This window comes from Thermobia domestica, chromosome 1 (assembly GCF_964235325.1).
Source record: "Thermobia domestica chromosome 1, izTheDome1.hap1.1, whole genome shotgun sequence".
Taxonomy (NCBI): Eukaryota; Metazoa; Arthropoda; class Insecta; order Zygentoma; family Lepismatidae; genus Thermobia; species Thermobia domestica.
Genome location: NC_137454.1, coordinates 253,630,094 through 253,651,395, shown reverse-complemented (window position 1 = coordinate 253,651,395; position 21,302 = coordinate 253,630,094). Strand labels below are relative to the sequence as shown.

The 21,302-nt window shown below is 34.3% G+C and overlaps 1 protein-coding gene across 1 annotated transcript in view; it reads right to left on the bottom strand.

Annotated features, from left to right (window-relative positions):
* LOC145667513 (prostasin-like) overlaps window positions 1–19,550 on the bottom strand; it is a 34,228-nt gene extending 14,678 nt beyond the window's left edge. Inside the window, exons 1-3 of the mRNA XM_081734989.1 lie at window positions 19,420–19,550; window positions 16,125–16,274; window positions 8,100–8,252 (exon numbers count right to left, since the gene is read on the bottom strand). Of these exons, the coding sequence (XP_081591115.1) occupies window positions 8,100–8,252; window positions 16,125–16,274; window positions 19,420–19,530 (414 nt within the window). The 5' untranslated portion in view covers window positions 19,531–19,550. The remainder of the gene's footprint in view (window positions 1–8,099; window positions 8,253–16,124; window positions 16,275–19,419) is intronic.
* Window positions 19,551–21,302: the final 1,752 nt, after the last annotated feature.

Sequence of the window (21,302 nt, the reverse complement as noted above, 5' to 3'; positions counted from 1 at the left end):
TATCATTCCGTGGTCAGTTCTCCATCAGATCAGGAGCTCAAGGATTTGATTCTCGATTGTTTACCTGCTGAAGAAGCAAAGATCTTCAAGTTAGGAGCCGTGAATAGTGTTCAAGAACTAACCATGAGACTTGAAGACATGGAGGGACACCCTTCAAATCTGGAAAGGCAAAATTTTAATCTATTAAAACCGTCAATAAAACGACCTACAGTTAGGCAGGTAGGCGTTGATAGAAACAAGCGTACTAAGACAGATAATGCTGTCCAAACTGACCCTATCAAAACAAGTAGGAATGATGAAAGAAGGAGTTTTAGTGGTGGTTATAATAGAAATAATAGACAAAATATTAAATTCAATCGAAATTATAATGGGAACCGTAACAGCAGGAACTGGAATGAGCAGAGACGGTTTAGTTCTCCACAACTAAGTTGGGGTCCTGGTCCGCATGGTGGATCTATTCCAGTGTCATTAGCGGGATGTGTTAATGTACCACCACCATATTTATCTCCTAATATTTATGGGATGAAACCAAACTTCAGTTCGCAACCTGCGGTTACTCTGTTTAACTCGCCAATGCCCATACCCGTAATTACTTCTGTGACTTCGTCTTTACATCCTCCATATTCAGCCGCGGCGATGTATTCGAATAATTCTAATTATTTGTCGGCTGGAAATAATCAATCCTCGGAAAACATCTCGAGCAGCCGCCCTTAAGGGGAGACGGCGTCTGCTCATCGGAACTCCTCTCCCCGTTACAACAGGACGATTTAGATTCCGATATACCAGCAGAGATAACTCCTCTAAAATTTCTTACTAGATTTGTTATTAAGGAAGAAGAGGAAAATAATATAAAGAATTTAGAAGTTTCTCCGTCTCCAACTGTGAATTGTGAGGTAGGGGGAATAAATTTAAATTGTATTTTGGATACTGGATCGGAGGTAAGTCTCCTAAATTATAATGTTTGGCAAACCATACAAAATTCTTTTCGATCGGCCAAATTAAGACCAGTGTCCAGAATACAATTAAGTGCATTTGCTGGGAAGGACAGCTTTACAATAAAAGGATCTATAGAATTAACTTTAAGTATACAGGATAATTTGTTTAATGTGTCGGTATTTGTTGTAAAGGATATGAAAGCAGATTTGTTACTAGGAGCACCATTTTTCAGGAAATTTAATGTTATTTTAGATACCGGAAATCAAAAATTGATTTTGCAAAATAATAATCAAGAGTTTGTGGAGTTAGACATTGCCTATCCAAAAGTGTTATTGGTTCAGTTAAGTCAAAATATATACAGTAAACATTCGATAGAACGAACTACTACATTTACTGAAAAGAACGATTATGGTGAAATTTCGGAGCAGGAGCTAAAAGATTATATTAAAGAGCGTGATGATTTAGACGAGGAAACAAAATCTAAATTAATGAGTTTATTGTTAAAATATAAACACCTTTTCTGTGAGTATCCGAAGCCGATCAAATGTGAACCGTACAGAATTGAATTGACAGATGATGAACCGGTTGTTGGTAAAATTTATCCTGTTCCTCAATCTATGCAAACTGAATTCGCGGCAGAGATTCAGAAATGGATAAAACTAGGCATCGCTAAGGAAAGTCCTAGCAGTTACCGGAACCCCATACATTGTGTACGAAAGTCTTCAGGGGGCGTTAGGCCGGTAATTGATTTAAGGCTTCTAAACGTAAAAGTTATTACTCCGAGGTCACAAGTAGAACCCATTAATGAGATCATTACAAGGATTGCGGGAGCTAACATCTTTAGCTCCATGGATGCAACAATGGGTTACTATGGGGTACAACTTCATCCGGATTCATATAAATGTACTAGCTTCGTATATTTAGGCCGTCAATATGTTCTGTGCGTCCTCCCAATGGGTCTGAAGTCAAGCCCTAGTGTTTTTCAAAATGTGATGAATTCGTACTTTGGGCTTGACACAAGAAATTTTATAATAGTATATCTCGATGACATTTTGTGTTACTCAAAAAGTCTTTCAGATCATTTCACCCATTTAGAACAGGTATTCAAAATTTTCACTTTTGGTAACTTCGCTTTGAATTTCAAAAAATGTAAATTTTTCCAAAAAGAAATTCTATTTTTAGGTCATGTCGTGAACGGAGAAGAAGTGAAAGTTAATCCGAAACAGAATGAAGCTATTAAAAACTTCCCTATTCCAACAACCAAAAAGAAGTTACGATCTTTTCTTGGACTCCTGTCATGGAGAAGAAGATTTATTCCTGATTTTGCTTCTTTAACGGCCCCTTTATTTGATCTGTTAAAGAAAGATAGAAAATATAGTTTAACTCCAGAACAAATTGAATTGTTTAAACAACTGCGAACTCTTATTAGTGAACCGCCAGCGCTTAGCCAACCAGATTTTACAAAGCCATTTCACTTGTTCTGCGACGCTAGCATCGAAAATTTGGCTGGATATTTGGCCCAATACGATGAAACAGGGGAGATCCTCGTGATCGAGTACGCCAGTCGGAAGCTGAAGCTACATGAAGTTTCTTACTCCATCTTCCAACTGGAATTATTAGCCGTTCTTTTCTTATGTGAACGCTTTTATTATTATATTTTAGGACGAAAAGTCACGGTTCATTGCGATAATAGTGCAGTCACTTATGCCTTCACCCTCCAAAACCTAGATACTAGGACTACAAAGATGCTCTTGAAGCTACAGCGTTTTGATTTAACTTTTGAGCATATCAAGGGGACCGACAACAAAATTGCTGATATATTGAGTAGGAATACTCCTGATTCGTCGGATAGTCTGGAACAGTACCGGGTAAATTTTATAACTTATGACTCGGACACTTGGTTCGATTACCAGGAAATCTCAGATAGTCAGACTAATGATCCTTATTGCCAGCAGTTAAAAGGAAAATTGCAGAATTCGCCGATGTGTGAGAACATAAAAGTAGAAAAGAACTTAGTTTTTGTACGAAAGGCTAAATCTACATCTTGGTTATTACTAATTCCAAATTCGTTAATCAATCGAGTCGTAGAATGTATACATAATACGGGGCATTTTGGAGTCAACAAATGCACAAAACTAGCGAAGACCTTATTCTTTTGGAAGAAACAAAGACAAACGTTTACTAGATATATTAAAAATTGTGAACTATGTGCTAAAACTAAGTTCTCCAATCAAGTTTTAGCAAGAGAGGATTTGCATATTGAAGCCACTAAACCACACCAGAAGGTATGTGTGGATCTGGTTGGGAAACTTCCATGTAGTTATGGATACTACTTTATCTTATCAGTAGTAGATGTCTACTCTAGATTCGTTTGTTATATTCCTTTACGAACTTCCAAAGTTACCGAAATTATTCGTGCGTTAGAAAAAGAATATTTCAATGTTATTCCATACCCTAACCAATTAATCTCAGACAAAGGCCCCCAGTTCCTCTCAGACAGGTGGAAAAGTTATTGTTCAAAACACAAAATTAAACATATTTTAACAACTCCATACAACGCAAAAAGTAATGGCATCGTAGAGCGTTCGCATCGTGAACTCAATCGGATAATTAGACTAATGTGCCAGGAGAACCATGCTAAGTGGAAAGAGGTGGTAAAACCAGCACAGGACCTACTAAACTATTCTTATAACAGTACAACTGATTGCACGCCAGCGGAGATTTTTCTGTCGTTCTCAGCTAGTCATAAATTCAAAGAAAACTTCCCATGGCCGGTAGAACTGCAGCAAGACAAAATTACACATAAGTTTATACAAGTGGTTCCTCGAATGTTTACTAAAAGAGTTAGAAAACTATGTTCAAAATCGATAAAACCCGTACAAATCTGTGAGGGAAATTTGGTAATGGTAAAAACCCATTTCCAATCAGATGCATATAAAAAAATAACACATAAGTATATGCCGGTATATAATGGTCCTTTTGTTGTGACGAAAGTGAGTAGAAACTTTGTTTGTTTAAAAGATTTAAAAGGGAGAGAAGTATCCAGTCAGAATTTATCTAATATAAAGCTATTTGACTGTTCCGATGAGAAAAGACAAGAATTATTAAAGGAATTCAAATAAAAAAAACTTTCTATGAAAGATTTTTTTTCTTTCAGCCGCCGGGAAAAATGTTACGACCCACTTTTAACAGTAGGCCGTATCATTAAATAATATTCATAAAGTGGGCGTACGCATTGTTAAACTGTGCCCGCATAAACGATAATAAAAATTACTGTACATTTAATTATTCAGTTTTTATAGATAATTAGGCTGAAACAAGAAAAATACTGTTACTGTACACTAATTGGAGATGACAGAAAACTTGGATATAAATTAAAGTTTATACGGACATAGGGCAAGGTGCCCCTCAACCCCCCCCCCTTGTTTATGACAAAGTAACTATGGATAATTATATAGTATATTACTACTTAGGCAGAAATTAGGGATGGAATTGTGTACTGATGAGAACTCATGGATCATCTTATAAAAAAAAAAAAACACTTATTGTATTAATTTCCTTTCATATGTATATAGGAGTATACACATGTATATTTCCATATGAAATATAGCTTTTGGTACAAATAAAGGGTATAATTCTTATAAAATTCAGTTTTATAGAGCATTTTACATAAATTTTAACAATATTTACTGGTTGGATGAAGTATAATCGTTCAAGTTAAAATTTCGATATATTATTTGTAATTATGGTTTACATTTATTGATTAGGAAGGACGACATGATTGAATCTTAGCGGAAGTCAGCCCGGAAGTTATTACTAGCCAATGGGTGTGCGAGAAATCATTAAATTATGTAATCGGGAAATGATAATAACCAATTAGGTGTAAGAACGTGTGTTTGTGTTGCAAGAAGAGGCGATATGAATGTTAATACTCTAAAATTAATCTATGTCAGATATTAATTTCAGAACAGTAGCTAATAAATGGATAATTCACGAATCGTCGAGCATAGAATTTCACCAGACGATCAGGTAAAGATAGTTATTTACTCCTAAGTGATCCATGTGAAAGCTAAAGATTGATACAAATTGAATATACTATTAAAGTATTAACATTTTTCAATAAGACATGAACTAATTCTTTTGCAAGTACGTTTTGGAAGATAGATCATGGGAATACAAGTTGTTTATTTTGGTTATAGAGAGGTTATGATGTGTTGTCATTAAACCTTGTCGCTGATCGCACACACCAGAATGGAAAAGAGAAAAAGGGGGATATCTTATTAATTTGGCTTCCATAATAAATAAATAGCTAAATTCAGTGTAAACCTCTTATGTTACCTTCTTATTCTAACTTGTCCTTTATGTCCCTAGATAAATAGTTTAGCAGTGGTCTCGAGTTCGATACCTTTACAAATAAAAAAATCCATAATAATGATAATACGTTGAATAACAAAAATTGTTTGTCATGTTTACTATAATTTATATTCCACGTCATATATTACTTTAGTGCAGAACTAAGAAAGTCCATGAGTTCGATATTAGTCAACATATGATAATTTTTCCTTAAGTTTAAATTCACACCTGTACGTCGTATTACTTTCTAAATTCCAAATCTAGATTTTACATTTACTAACGTCTCAAGCTATGAAGTCGCTAAACCGGGAATCTTTTTACGTAGTTCTAGTATTGTATTTCCATATCCTGTTCGTATTCTTGTTTATATTAATTTCCAAGATGTAATATCAGTTGAAGTCTGGAGGACAGTAGTTAAGAACTATTTAACTTCCAACTGCCTTATAACAATTTTTTTTTAAACGAGACTGTCCTTTTCTCGGCCTCTACCTCAATTAGTTTCATTCTTCAAACCATGTGAATGTGATGAAGGATATGAAAGTTATCTATCAGCTGGGTTCCAAACCCGAACGTATTTTCTCAATCGTTTCGAATCAAAGCAAATGTGGCAGAGGTTCTTGTCTATAGATGTACGGTATATTGTAATCTTGAGAAGGCTTGCACTGTTGTGGATTTGTTTCTACTTTCTTATCATCCTCATCTCATGGCTAGGTGTAGATTAGCTTAGAGGGGGCCATCATATTTCACTGTCTTTATTATTCTTTTTCTTTAGTATAAGATATTCATATAGATATTTAGTAATAATGAGTTGTTAAGAGAAAATATGTACGTTATTAATATGAAAGATGTGTATATCGATGTAAGTAAATGTCGGAAATGATTAATTAAGAGGTCGACCAATATGGTGATTATGAATTTACAATTGAAATGTTTAATGCAAGCGCCGAAATTAGCATAATATATGAACCCTGCCTGACTGTTTAATAACTAATTGTACTGGAATAAAATCACACTTGAGGCCGTATGAGGCGTAGATAAAATAAGTCAGTTATGGAATTATCTCTTGGATACATTGGATTTTTTTTCTTGCGCTTATGTTACATGTTTGTTTATGTTAAATGATTTATGGAAGGAGTCTGTTGACTGAATTAAACAATAAACTGTCAAAACATCGGAATATAGTATTTAATTGTATTAATTATATATATATATATATATATATATATATATATATATATATATATATATATATCAAATATGTTAATTTCGATTCGAATCTCTCGCGTGGAGTGACTTCACCACAAGTTCCTGGATTATTTGTTGATTTTTTTACGGTTTTATTTTTTTACTGAGAAGATCCGTTGCGCATGTATAAATCTCATTTTCATTTAAAAAATTGGAATTAAACACCGATTTTTTAAAAAAAAAAGATTTTTGAAGCATAAAATTATATAATAGCTAAAATAAAATAGCAATACACATGGATATTTATGATAGATAAAAGAGCATATTAGTTCCTGTGTAATTCTTTGAATCACTTGTAATAAGTCTCATAGTTTTTAAGTCAGAGTATTTTAAAACGTAATGTTTCGTGTTTTTGGCAGTTTGTAATTGAAAGTTTTTTTTTTTTTTTACCCACGCTTATTAAAATTTCTTTTCTTTCATTTGAAAAAAAAATATCACCTCCCGGAATTTGAAAATTGATTTTCTAAATATATTGTATATTAAGCACATTTGTTTTCTTGTGTTTTAATGAAGCTAAAATATACATGTAATCTAAGCATGACTAACTCGGAACTTGTTTAATCATGAAATTGTATTTTTCTACGACGTAATTTAATGAGTGATGGCACTGTTTGCTTAATTCAAGCAAACTTCAACTGCAAAGCCCTGATGATCGTATTGTAAATTTGCTGAAACCCTAACCCCATAATAGAAATCCTTATACTGACTTGCTTTTCTTATGGAATATTGTTTGCTACCAGTGACGTACGCAGAATTTCATCTAGAAGAGATTCAAGCACTTCATCTTATATTTTTTCAGGACACACGATATATATCTTTTCAGGATATATATATATATATATATCTTAGTATAGTAAATGCTTATTTTCCCTAATATCTTGTTCAAGGGGGAGGTTAAAATACCGAACCTCCCGAACCAGTGTTTGCCATGCAATATATTTCAAATTGCCATTTTCCTCAACAACTAGTTCGGAGAAACGAAAATTCAATCTCTCGTCAGCATCCTGACTTTACATCAATCAATAACTGAATATTCTGCTTTCTAATTAATGAAAAAGTAAGTACAAATCTATAGTCAAAATTGTGCTATTTAATGTAAATAATTATAGCTACTGTATAAACCATTTTCATATATGTTTCTTTCTTATTTAGATCACAACATCAAATAGTTGAAATAGGGTGTATCAGTCTACATGTTGTATTAATATTAAACACTAACATACGGCGTGTGTATTAACTTGAATATACATCTACCGACATCATTTCTAAACATTATGCTGACCGTTTTCTATTTTTTCTTTTCTTTTCCTTTTTTCTTTTTTCTTTTTTTTTATACTTACTGTTCACATTTTAATCCTTGCAATTCCAGTTATATACAAGATACTGAATATTTATGAAACACATGAATTATGGTTCAAAATTTGATTTTCTTCCTCAGAAAACTTCATATTTTGGATTTTGATTTCTTTTTTGTAACATTCAAGTAAATTGATATGACTTTTGTGCCAAGTGAATCAACTTGTTGTAATAAATAAATAAAGTCATGCAGTACAGGGTATACGTACTTCAATATTGCTGTAGCCAACATATATCATATATGCTGCCTTGTTATATTGCCGCAAGCAATGTTGGGCTGTGAGCACATGAACATCAGTAATTACTACACCTCCACAGAAATGGGCATATTTTCTTTCCTTCTGACGTAAGCGTATGCTGACCTTGAGGTTTGAAAAAAAAAGGTTATGAGAAAATTGAAATCTAGTGTAATTTAATAGTTGAAATTAGCTGCTAATGAATTAGTAATAATAAAGGAAAAATAATACAAGTAATTTATACTAATATACCTTTTCTTATTTTTTTCTTACTGGATTCCTTAGATAATCTTCAAAGAAATAAACATGCATTGTTTTTCTAACAGTTTTCAAGGCAACCTATCTACTGTGCATTTCCGAACATATACTTTAAAAAGATCATCCACTTATACCAATAAAGAACTGTATGTAATTTTTCATATTCATAAGTACCCGGTTTCTTGAGGTGATCGCAAAGCGTATTTATTGCGCATGCGTACGCTTGGAATACGCGGACCATGTATTTAAATGTAGGTGGCTAATCTCAAACGCGAAAGTAATAAAAACGCGGAGAAAACGTCAGCTCGAGCGTATTTGGTGCGTTTCGGAACAAAAGACCCCCTGGTGTTTAAAAGATTTCAAAAGGAATGACAAAAAGGAAAGATGTGTTGCCAGGCAAGGGGATTGTAGCAAGAAACAGCTGCTTGGAAGATGGTTTGTGCAGAGTATTGGAACTCTGCTAGTATAGACCTGAATCTGGCAAAAAGACTCGGAAACACTGACTGGCTCACAGTATGATTTACAACTCTGGCAAAAGTAAAATTACTGAATAGCCACCTTGGCCGCGTTCCCTACAGGGGGTAACGCATCAAAAACGCTTTCTCAAATAGCCACTCTGTAAAGGTGGTACACAAGCAATTAAGTAACAAATGTCTTACATTATACACCGTGTTTCAAAAAGAATGACCTGATTTTGGACAATAATAATTACGGAACATGGAATGTGCCGGCAAGGAAATGAGTGTTGTTTGAACGGGCGTGACCAAGAGTTTCAGAAAATCGCCGTTAGATGTCAGTCACAGCGTCTTCTCAGTTTGCAGTCAGTCAGAAGTAAGATGGCGTCCGTTCAATAGAAGGCGTTTTGTCTGCTACAGTTTGCAAAGACTGAGTCAGTGATTTCGGTTCAGCGTGCTTTTCATCGGCGTTTTGGCATTGATTCGCCTGCACCCAAAATTTTCGTCGTTGGTATCGCCAGTTTGAAGAGAAAGGATGCTTGTGCAAAGGTAAGAGTCCAGGTCGGCCTCGTACTTCCGATGAAATGGTGGAAACAATTCGGCAAACATTTGAGCGGAGTGCTCCTGCTCGTGGACACAGAGCATTTGTAATAGTGTAACTAAAACTTGAAGATATTGCAATTTATCTCATTTTTGTAGTATGTTTTTATCAATACATATGGACTTTTAAAATCAGGTCATTCTTTTTGAAACGCCCTGTATTATAGGGAAAGATTGCTCCTTAGTAAATAATTTATTGGGATCAATAGAAAGCTGAGGTAATCCACAAATTCCTACTTTATTCGGATCGCTCCAAATTTGAATATATCAAAGAACCTTATGTTCAACGAGGATTAAATATTCCATCGTAATTAAACATAAACAATTAGAATTAAGTAACAAAATGCACTTGGGAAATAATCGTAAAACAATACTATCTTGACGACTAAGACCATTCTTTGATCCTAAAATAATGCACTTGTCTGCCAAAGTAGTATTACTTATATACCAAAGCATTACGAGTACTCAGGGGTGTAGCCAGCAGGTTTGTGTAGGGGGGCCCGTCGTTTTTGAGGGGGGCAGCTACAATGTACAAAGCCAAAAAAAATGTGTTGCTGCTAGTGTTTTTGAGGTCTGAAAGAAAGGAAAATTTTGGTTTCGTTCTGGAAGACTAAAAGCACTATTTTAGCTTCTTCTTCTTCTTCTTCTTCTTCTTCTTCTTCTTATTATTATTATTATTATTATTATTATTATTATTATTAATAATGATAATAATAATAATAATAATAATAATAATAATAATAATAATAATAATAATAATAATAATAATAATAATAATAATAATAATAATAAATCCATAAATTATATTCAAGATAGCCGGGACCAAACGCTATACTTTTGTGCATAACTATAAAGGTAACCAAGAAAGTTCTGTCCCTTTTCGTGGAGGTCTGTGTTCAATTGGACCTCACACTGTGAGTTGAATGCGAGTGGAGATAAGGCGAACGTCAGTTGTTGGTGTGGGTATATCCAACATACTACCTGGTTGTGGCAATTCAGACACACCGTGAACTTGCGTAAAGACAGAGGGAACATGGGACATCCACAGAGCGTCATAAGGGCATGTATGCTGAACGAGTTCAAATTAGAAACCTGCACGGGACGAATTTTTCGGCCCGAGCCCAATCCGGCCCGAACGTAACTAGGCCCGGCCCAGCCCGGGCCCGAAAAGTTTTGCAGGTTTTCGGCCCGAGCCCGGCCCGGCCCGATAAGTTTTTTAAAATTCTTGGCCCAAGCCCGGCCCGGGCCCGATAAATTTTAAAAGTTTTTGGCCCGACCCCGGCCCGATAATTTTTTAAAAAAATTAGCTCGAGTCCCAATCCTTCTCAAAATTTAGTACTAAATTTGACCTAACCCTCAGAAACATTTTCTAAACTCTGGTTCAGAATCTGACGCTTGCCTCCCGAATGGTACAATTGCCTCCTAGAACTTTGCCTGCCATCGAGAGAACAAAAACTCCATTCCCTGTAACAAAAATCTAACTTAATTGATTTTTAACATAAAGTGAAGATGGCAATATTGTTTAGCGACAGACAAAACATTCCCACCCCTTCTTGTTATATTTGAGTTCAGTGAAGGTCAAGGTCAGAGCTCAATTTACCGCATAATGCCTGCAATCCTCTATAGTGAAACTGGAGCCGCTAAGCAACACAAACTGTAAATAGCTATTGCATCCTTTGTAACATTTTTTCACGGACACACTTCTTCAACATTTGGCTTTATTCCAATTATCGTTTAACGAAAGTCAATAATTATTAAAGAATTACAATTCATCGGCCCCAGCTAGGGCCGACCTGAAGAGAAATCAGTGTCGCCCAGCCCAAGCCCGGCCCGGCCCAAAGAAATAACAGTGTCGGCCCGCCCAAGCCCAGCCCGGCCCAAAGAAATAGCAAAGTCGGCCCGCCCAAGCCCGGCCCACGGGCTGGGCCGGGCTTCGGGCCTCAGGCCAGGCCCGGCCCGTGCAGGTCTCTAGTTCAAATGGAGGCCAAACGCCGCTGTAGCGGGACAGAAGATATGCCAGGCCTTTGGTGAGGGTGTCGTGACGACGCGGACATTGCAGCGATGGTTTAACAAGTTCAAGAACGATGACGAAACACCCGAAAACACCACGTGCCAGAAGACCAACACATGTACAAAGAGGAACTGGGACTACAAGTCAGTGTGTGGAGAAACCATTCGGCAGCACATCCATCAACTTGGGAAGCACTACAAGTTTGGTCGATGGGTCTCATATGTTTTGACTCCGGGCCAGAAGGCAACTCGGCACTCGTCTGTATTTATTTACTATTTCGGAGCCATTTCTGGACAGGGTGTGGACATGTGATAAAAAGTGGGTCCTATACGAAGTTCCATGGCGCCGTCATCATTGGTTATCATCCCATGAAGCTATTCCAAAACAGCAGAAACCAGCACTGTACCAGAAGAAGGCCCTTCTGTGTGTTTGGTGCATCATGCATCGGAAACTGCTACCAGCTGGTCAGTATCAATGCAACTGTGTACTGTCAGCAGTTGAGCTGTGCTCAAGAAAAACGCAAAACTCTGGAGCCATCACTTCTGAATTGCAAATGGGTCCTCGTTTACGGGACAACGCTAAGTCCCACGTGGCTAGAATGACTCGGGACACCATTTTCCGCCTTGGATGGGAAACAATATTGCAACCACTATATTCCCCGGGTATTGCACCGTCCGATGATCACCTGTTCCATTCTTTGGACAATCACCTTAGAGGACGCCAGTTCAAATCCCTAGTAAAAGTCCAAAATGCACCTAATACTTTCTTCGTTTCACGGCCCACCAAGTTCTACCGCGATGGATTGCATGGCCTTCCAGAATGTTTTCAGAAGGACGTCGATGCTGATGGGGACTATTTTTGATCTTCCAGGTTAGGTGACATATCGATGTTCGAAGGTGGTGGTTGAAAAAGCAAGAAAACTTTTCTTGGTGACCTTTATATTTAAATTTAAGACCCTGTATACAAAACCTATCTACACAAGATTGATTTTCTTTGAAATTTCACTTAATTTCTTTGTGGTTTCCTAACAAAAATATTTATTTATTATTCGTGACTTAAAAAAAAAAACGTAATTATTTTATTACACTGAGTAGAAATAAAAGAGAGCGAATGAAATCCAAATTGAATAAAAGCATTGTTTCTCACCAAATTTTCCATTCTCTATGTCTTTTAAAACACTTGTTAAAGCATATAAAATATACTGTACTTACAAATCAGTTTAGTACCTTTGTTTTATGGCTGTATTTGTAGTACCTTGTTAAAACGTTTGTCTTCAAACTGTCAAATATAAATTGCAGTAAATTGTGTAATCTGCTGTCACAAAAAAGTATCCTATTTTTCGATCGGTAGAAGGAAGAGATACTATACTATTTTTCGATCGGTATGGAAAAACAATATTTCTCCATAATATTTTACCATAAATTAATAATTGTCAATAAACTTTGTTACTTTTAAATGAATGAAGCGAGATAATTTTACTACGATGTTTTAAAAGCTGGTCATTTGGGGGACCAGGAAAACATTTTGGGGACCTGGCCCCGATGGGCCCCCCCTTGGCTACACCACTGCGAGTACTTGATCCTGTCGTACTAAGATGCTACTTTATGTCATGGATACTTCATTTAATAATACTTTATTTATTAAAGTTCTGAATCAGTTTAATAAATATATACCAATCTGGCTCATCCGGATCTGTATTCCGATCATGTAATATTTTAAAGATCGAGCAAGCTCAGGCTTTGTACGCATACTATTAAGCTTCTGTGCCTAAATAAAATCTTAATCCAACATCGAGGTCGTAATTTCCCTTGTTGATAAGATCTCGGAAATAAAGTCATGTTGTTATTCATGAGATAATTTAATTTATAAATCATTATTAATGAATCGCCAAAATACAAGAGTTTCACGCCTGCTCAAGGAAAATAATTTGCAAAACCGACCAGAACTGCAGCAGTTTCATGGAATAGACATTTAGAGTCGAGTGTCATGAACGAATCTACTTTTCATCGCAACAGATAATAGTTGCACGTCTTCAATGGATTCAAGAGTACATATATTGGACTATAGCAGACTGAGTTGAGTTGAGTTGATTTTGAGTTTAACGTCCCGTTCAGCAGCGAGGCTATATGAGACGTGGACTTACTGATTAACGTGGAATCCGAACCACATGAGCTCCCGCCGGGAATCGAACCCGGGCCTCCCACGCCAAAGGCGCGTACGCTAACCGCTTAGCCACGGAGGAGCTCTATAGCAGACTGAAAACATATAGTGTGGTAGGACGAGTCGCGTTTTTGTTTGTATTTCAATTATGCAAAGCATTGAGTGCACCTATGGTATTTTCACACTATGACACGGCTCGGGTCGATTTTCAGCTTCAAGGAAAATTCACCAGTGAGCATAAAAATCCTCTAAAATGCATTTAATCTACACATAAAATTTGGAGAAATATCTATTGTTTCCAGATTTCCTATTGAAGTTCTTCATTCATCTTCATTCTTCCTTCAACTTCTTTATCTTATCCCGGTATTGCGCTGGCATCTTCTCAATATTTTGTGCCCACAAAACGTCTAAAATAACGCTAAACATTTTCTAGTTTTGGACGTAATTGTTTAATATATCTTGGTTGTTCCTTCCTCAAACCTTTATTGAAGATTTTGCTTTACTATCATACCTTTGACATGCCATTATATATTTGTTATTTAGCAAACAAACAATTTTGCTGTATGCTTTATCAGTGTAATTAATGAAAAGTCCCTACCAAATCATTACAGCAGCAACAAATCGATTTTCATACATCGAACACACAAAATTTAACATGACACTACTGCGATATTTACGGTACAGGGCGTGCTGACTCGAATCAACCGGGGCTAGGATCTCTTAAGTCCAATGAAGCATTTCACCTAAATTGCGGAGGGTGTGAACACCTGGAGATGGTTCTGTAATAGTGTGATGGTGTTTTTCGTTTCATGACTTGGACCTCTTCATACTGATGGATGTAAATTTGAACCAGTATTTATGTTTATTTAGTCGTTCTTAGTGACCAAGTACCAAGTATTCATTTCTCCAGTACCTTCGTGATGGATTTACAGTGAACCCTTTCGTCTTCCAAGATAATATCTACCCTGTACACAATTTTTAAAACATTTTAGGTGGTTTGAGGAATATTCAGGTATCCTGCTGTACCTCTGGCCTGCGAGATCACAGATTGAAATACAATTAAAATCTGGGGGATTATTGAAGTAGCGGGTGAAACACAGAAATAGACATCCTCATAAGCTGCTGAAACTACAGGATTAACTGGTGAGCGACTAGATTCACATCAATGTAGCATACCTGCAACACCACCTGGAGTCACTTATAAATAAAATACAAATCGTTGTCCAGACCAGAGGCAAAGTAACCCTATATAAAAGTGTTCTCCGAAGGTGATTTTTTTTTGTCTAGTCCGGGTGTGTTTATTCATTAGCTTATAGTTTATCTAAGCTTATAAACAAAAATAAGCAATAGTTTTAGGTGGCTAATGCTGTTTGTTAGCTTATACTTTACGTCGAAAATTGTCACCAACACTATACAATATATATATATATATATATATATATATATATATATATATATATATATATATATATATATATATATATATATATATATATATATATATATATATATATATATATATTAAATTTTATTAAAATAACTTAATCTTATTTTAGTTAGAAGGGTGTGCAAACACAAAATTATATTAAGCCTCCAGAAAATTAATATAATTATTAATTCTTTAAAGAAATCACTGTGAAACATATTCTTAAGGTGGATTAATTCTCTTGTCTCAATGAACCAAGCTCGAACGATAGACCCCATTGAGAAACCTCAATTAAAGAGTTTGGCAACATTGGCTACTGTTTAAGCTTAACTTTTAGGATTGTATAATAATTAAATAGAATATATTCATTGGAAAAGTTCATATTTCATTATCTAATTTTTTTTCATGTCATAAATGTGTAATTTCAAAATTAATTCTAACGCAAAAATTCAGTGGGTGCTGAGCTAGGGTTACCATATGTCAGCATTTATGCGGACATGTCCGCATTTTGAGAGTGAAAGTTTCCATCCACATACATTATCTGAAAGTCTTGGATTTGTCTCCCTTTTCTAAGCACAAATGTATCGTCAATTCATGTCAGACATTTCAGACGTACGGTTTGGCTATTTATATTCAAAGAAGGGATTATGTATTAAAAAATAAATAAAAAACTGAAAAATTTGAATAGGCAAAGTCAACATGAAGCTGTGTAAGTACTCTTATTTAATTACTTTCCAATTATTTCAATATATTTTAATAATATTTTAAAAGCAAACTTTAGATTCTTGTGTTGAAAGTTTATGTCTATACAACGAGTTAGCCAGATGGAAGTGTGTCTGCATTTTGTCACTTCAGAATATCGTAACCTTATACTAAGCACCCATTAAAAATCTCCAATGGGTGCTTTAGCCCAGCCGGAGTCAATGATTCTGCTCTTCAACCTTGAAAGATTTAGCCCCGCCAGATAGGTGAAATCATCTCTTGTTTCTGAATGATGCAAATCTTAAGCAACAGGCTTTATTGTGGAGCCTCGAGGAAAAGCTGATCCATAATAAAGTATAATAATTAGCAAAAGTAGTGTTACTTACTTGCCAAGGGTAGTCTTCTTGTTTAGCTATCACTCCACCAACCACTTTAGGAATAGGTTCTTCTATCCAGTCTCTTACAATTCTTTCTCCACATTTCCTAGGAAGATATTGAGAAGCGCTTCTTGTTCTATACATTAGAACTTTCTGGGGCTAAAACGTACAAAAGAAAATATATATTAAGATTCGAGTAGAAAATAAATTACGTAGTCTAACCATTGATTGTATTTTGGGAAATTTTAAAATTATTATTGTTTTCCTTTGCTTATATAACATTAGACCCATATTTTTGGGTAGTTGTAATTGCAACAAAATTCTTGCAACTAAATAATTTTAAGCAGTGTTACAAACTTACCAATTTTATCATATATCTGGAAAGGTTTGAAATATCTAATTAATGTAAACGGCATTATGCTCTTTACGTTTATTCAAATCATCTACATGATTAGATGTCATACTTGTTTAAGCAATATTTTGACTAATCTTTTGAAAAAAGTCAAATTTTCAATCCCTTGCAATTTGTTCCTATTTTTTCGACAAATGCTATATCATGACTATAGTATTAGGAACTAAGGTCCTTTGGGTGTGTATTGTTCCCGTCCGACCTACTTGTGTGATTACTGTTCTAGTGGCCTCTAAAATTTGGATGCCTGTCATACAGTAGCGTCCTTAGTTTACAACACTGAATAATAAAAATAGTGTTTAATATGTAGATTTGAAACATGTAATAATATTACGTAGTACCATTTGAAAAACTACAATTTCATATTGGGTTGACAATATGGTAGATCTGGTAACATTGGATATGTCAAACAATGATATCCTGTTTTATATTTGCTTCATACAAAAGTTTGGCGTTTTTAATGTATTAATTTGAAAGTTACAAGGGTATTTTAAGATAAATGGTCCATCATATACATGTTGTAAAAATAACATTTAGAAAGCTTGAGAATGAATCTGTGTGAAAACAACCCAGAAAGTCCACGTACAAAAGTGCTGCAGAGTGCGTTCTTTCTGAGTAATGAGCGCCGAAATTTCAGAAAAATGAACTTTGGGGAGCCATAACACAAATACCAACGATGCCAAAGAAAGCGGTGTGGTGAAATTTCAGATTATGATATTTTTAGTTTTCAAAAGTACCAAAAGCAAGATGAGTGCAAACGTGGGCGTACGTTCATTTTTTACCTACTTTTTCGTTCAGGATTTTCGGGAATCCTTTTCTTCCTGTGGGCAATTTCTTGTACACGTTCCCACTCATCTTGGTTTTGGCATTTTTGAAAAATTAAGGTACGACGTTCTGGCTTGTTTTCATGCATAGATCCACTCCTCACGCGTTACAAACAGTATTTTGCAACATTATATATATATATAAATAAATTACTGTCAACTCTACTAGGATTAGTTTATCATCTTCTCAAGTGATTAACAAAGAACACACTTATATGGGATAGAAGGATTAAATATGTTCTTTCGCCGCTAACTGTATATCCACATAAAAAAGAATGTTATTTCTACTTCTGTTGGCTTACAATTGGCAGTAGAACAGTTTAATATTTGAATTTGTCGTGACAGATTACGTCTATCAACAGTTAAAAGAACACATTATTAGGGGCAGAAGTTTTTCGCATTTGAAATTAAAACTTTCGTATTTTGTCGCATTTTGAGATATACAATTTTTCATTTTGTCGCTAAGTAAATTATTTTACAAGCTCCAATATACAAACTCTAATATAAATTATACAAACTCTAATATAATATAAGTAATAAACAATAATACTACTTAGGACAATGAATTTATTCTTCATGTAGTTACTAACGACATATTATTTCTTTCCTCTTTTACAAGTCCAAAAACTTAAAATACACTAACACAGTATCTTTACGATTGCCACCACAAAACACTATACATTGTATTAGCTATACACCAAAACACATACATATGCAAAAAAGGGAAAAACATATATACAATACGTTAGCGCAGTACCTTCCTGTATATCTCGTCTGCAAATTACTATTCTGATAAAAAGTGCAGCATGTTGCACGTTTCTACATCTTCTTCTTTCATTTGTAGCTTTCTATCATTTATTATCATACTTTTTTAAAAAAGAAAAAAATCTTTTCACAATCAGTATTCGTTATTGGAAGAAATATTGCAGACAGGAATAAGTTGCTGCAATTTAAATTTTCCTCCCCTTCGGTTCTCTGTACAAGTAAAATATCCATCACATTGACATTAATATCTTGACTCTGCATCACAACTTCCTTCAAACTCTTATAGTAATCAGCATACATAGGCTCATCAGTTTTCTTTGAAAACCCTAGTATGTGAACAAAAAGCTTGCACAAAGACTATATCAGGATTTGAGAGGCATCCAGCAAATAAGGAATCAAATAAATATTCCAAGGCTTTCGTACATTTCATTCAATTCCTGCTTTTCTTTCTTCAAGGTATGTAACTTTAAGAGGGATTTTCCCCCGCATCTTTTAAACAATATCACATTTTTCTTCTTGTACAGATTGGTAAACTTTTTCTATGGGTATGTTGCATTTCAGCTTTTCTATGCCTATATTGCAAAAGGAAAACGTTGCTTGGAAAATTGTACTTTTTATTTCTGTACTTTAACAATTGAAATTGACGTTTTAAAAAATTCGCAATTTGTCGCGTTTTGCGGCATTTTTTGCTCAAAACGTCAGTTATCGCATTTTTTCGCGTCTTCAAACTACCTATTTCCTTACTCAATCTGATGTATTTCGCTGAAAAGCCAACTCTAGGCTTTGTTGGAAAACTTTCGCGATTTCGCAATTTGCGAAAAACTCCTGCTGCTATACATTATTTTTGAAAGAAATATGGGTGACATCCAATTGTGAATATGACTTTGTATGACTCAGGAAGAGTTGGGTTTAGAAATAAATACTTTAAATATTTGTAATTAGATTGCATTGACCCTCATACTTCTTTCTTTGGAAGAAATAAACTAAATTTTGAAAACCTTTCGGTCATTTGGTCTATGGCTTTGTTTTGGGTCAACATTGCTTTGCAGTTTTGAGACCAAGAATAATATTGATTTTTTGTATAAACTAATTTCCCATTACTTCTTAAATCTACAACTAAAAATAAAAATTTTAAAAATAAAATTAAAAAAAGAACTTGCAATAAATCGATATTAAATCAAGATATGTATATTTCATTCCTTCACCGCCTTCCTTTTTTCCTAAATTGATTAAAAATATGCCCTAACATACAGTGAAAGTGCTACACTTAAGGAAAATAAATCAATTAACTTAAGAAGATCCTTACTTTTGGATTGGAACATTGTAAGAATACATCTTCTTCATGGTTACAATTATGAATTCCCCATGGAGATCTATCACAGTCTTCAATACTGCTTTCAGTCCCATCACAACGCATTTCATCAAGCCATATTTGACCTTTTCCTCGCTTGTAACTTTTTCCATCTATCATTTTGGATGATCCACGATAACCTAACATTCTACAGACAACCTGCAAAACATAGATAGTTGTCGATTTCTATTACCAACTGAACTTGCTATATTTAAATGCCTTAAATCGTCTTTATAGAACACATAAAATCTTTTGAAAAAAATAGAAGTAGGTACAATCTTGTTAATAAATAAATAAATAAATAGAATCTATCCGCCTATCTCTATTTGAAAAGTTCTGTATTATCATATATAGATGAAACTGAAGAAAAGAATACGAATCTTTTTCTGAACAATTGGTCTTAATTTTAGGTTAAAGTTTTAAAACTCTTTACGTGTGATTGTGAGAAAACCTGAATATTTAAAGAAAGGTGGGTGGTCAGGGCTTTTGAACAACATTGTGCATTCTCCATTTTCTACTTAATTCAGATATTGATTTGGGTCACGTTAAAACAAACATCTAATATCACATATAATCATCGCGTTTAAAGATAAATAAAAATAGCACACTATGTGGAAGAAGTACAATAGACGTCTCATCTTTATGAGATCAATTCTACAACAGGTTTATAAGTGTTACCTCCTTGAATATTCAAATCTACATAGGAATATAGTACATAACATTAGTACATGAAAGTATGTTTATATTGCATCTTGTAATAGTTTTGTAAATCAAAGTTTCCTGTCTTACACTATGTATTATCTTGTAGTTTTGCTTATATATAAAACTTGCACGACTATTATATATGTTGTTATATAAATTTGCTTATATGTACAGTATTTACTAACATAATATTTCCAGTAACGTGTTCTATTGCATACTTGTAAAATGTGTAATACTTAGTGGACATAATAAAATTTAATATTATATTTTGTATATATTTGCTTTGTATGAAATTGTTAAAAATATCCCGATTCCAAACGTACGGTATGTATACCGAAAGACGAATTATATTCACATAGGATACGTACTCTTATTCAATTATCCGGTCATCCGTCTTCTAGATAAAAATTACCCAAAATATGGTAATTGAATTTGAATATATATGCATGAAAGCAAAATACAAAACATCTATGTTCAAATAATAACCAATCAGAATGCCTTACTGTCGTAGATGTAGAATACTATTCATAGGTGCGTCTCTCAATAAAAGATTCTTTGGTAAATACACTAAATATATATTTCGAATAGCACATAACAATAAACTAAAGCAAAAAGCATTCATTTTCGTATATACATAATAATTTTAATCTTGGTTTATTTGGAAATATGTAATTTTGAATGTAAAATTTTTAAGAGCAATTTGGTATTTATCTATATTTGAAATGAAACAGGGACACAGCAAGATGACCTAATCTTAGGAAGCCTACGTGAAGTGATAGCTACCACTAGTTCCATGAAATTAATTCTTTTGGTACTCGAGAGTTCTATAGCAGTTTCTGATTTCTACTCATTTCTGTGTAAAAAAATAAGTCTCCTCTCTAGATTTTTTTTTTAAAAAAAAACTACATCTTTAATTAAATTGGTAATAAGAACCCTAACTAAATATTTATGAATCCTGCTCATATTTTAAATATGAGATTTTTACGGTTTACTTTGTCTATTTACTTTTAAACTAAATCTAAAATAGAAACTAAAAATTAATTTCACAACACTAAAACTTAGTACAGACATAAGGTAGTGCCGTATATTTCAAGTTTGATATTACAAATTTCTCTTACCTTTGCATCTACTAAATC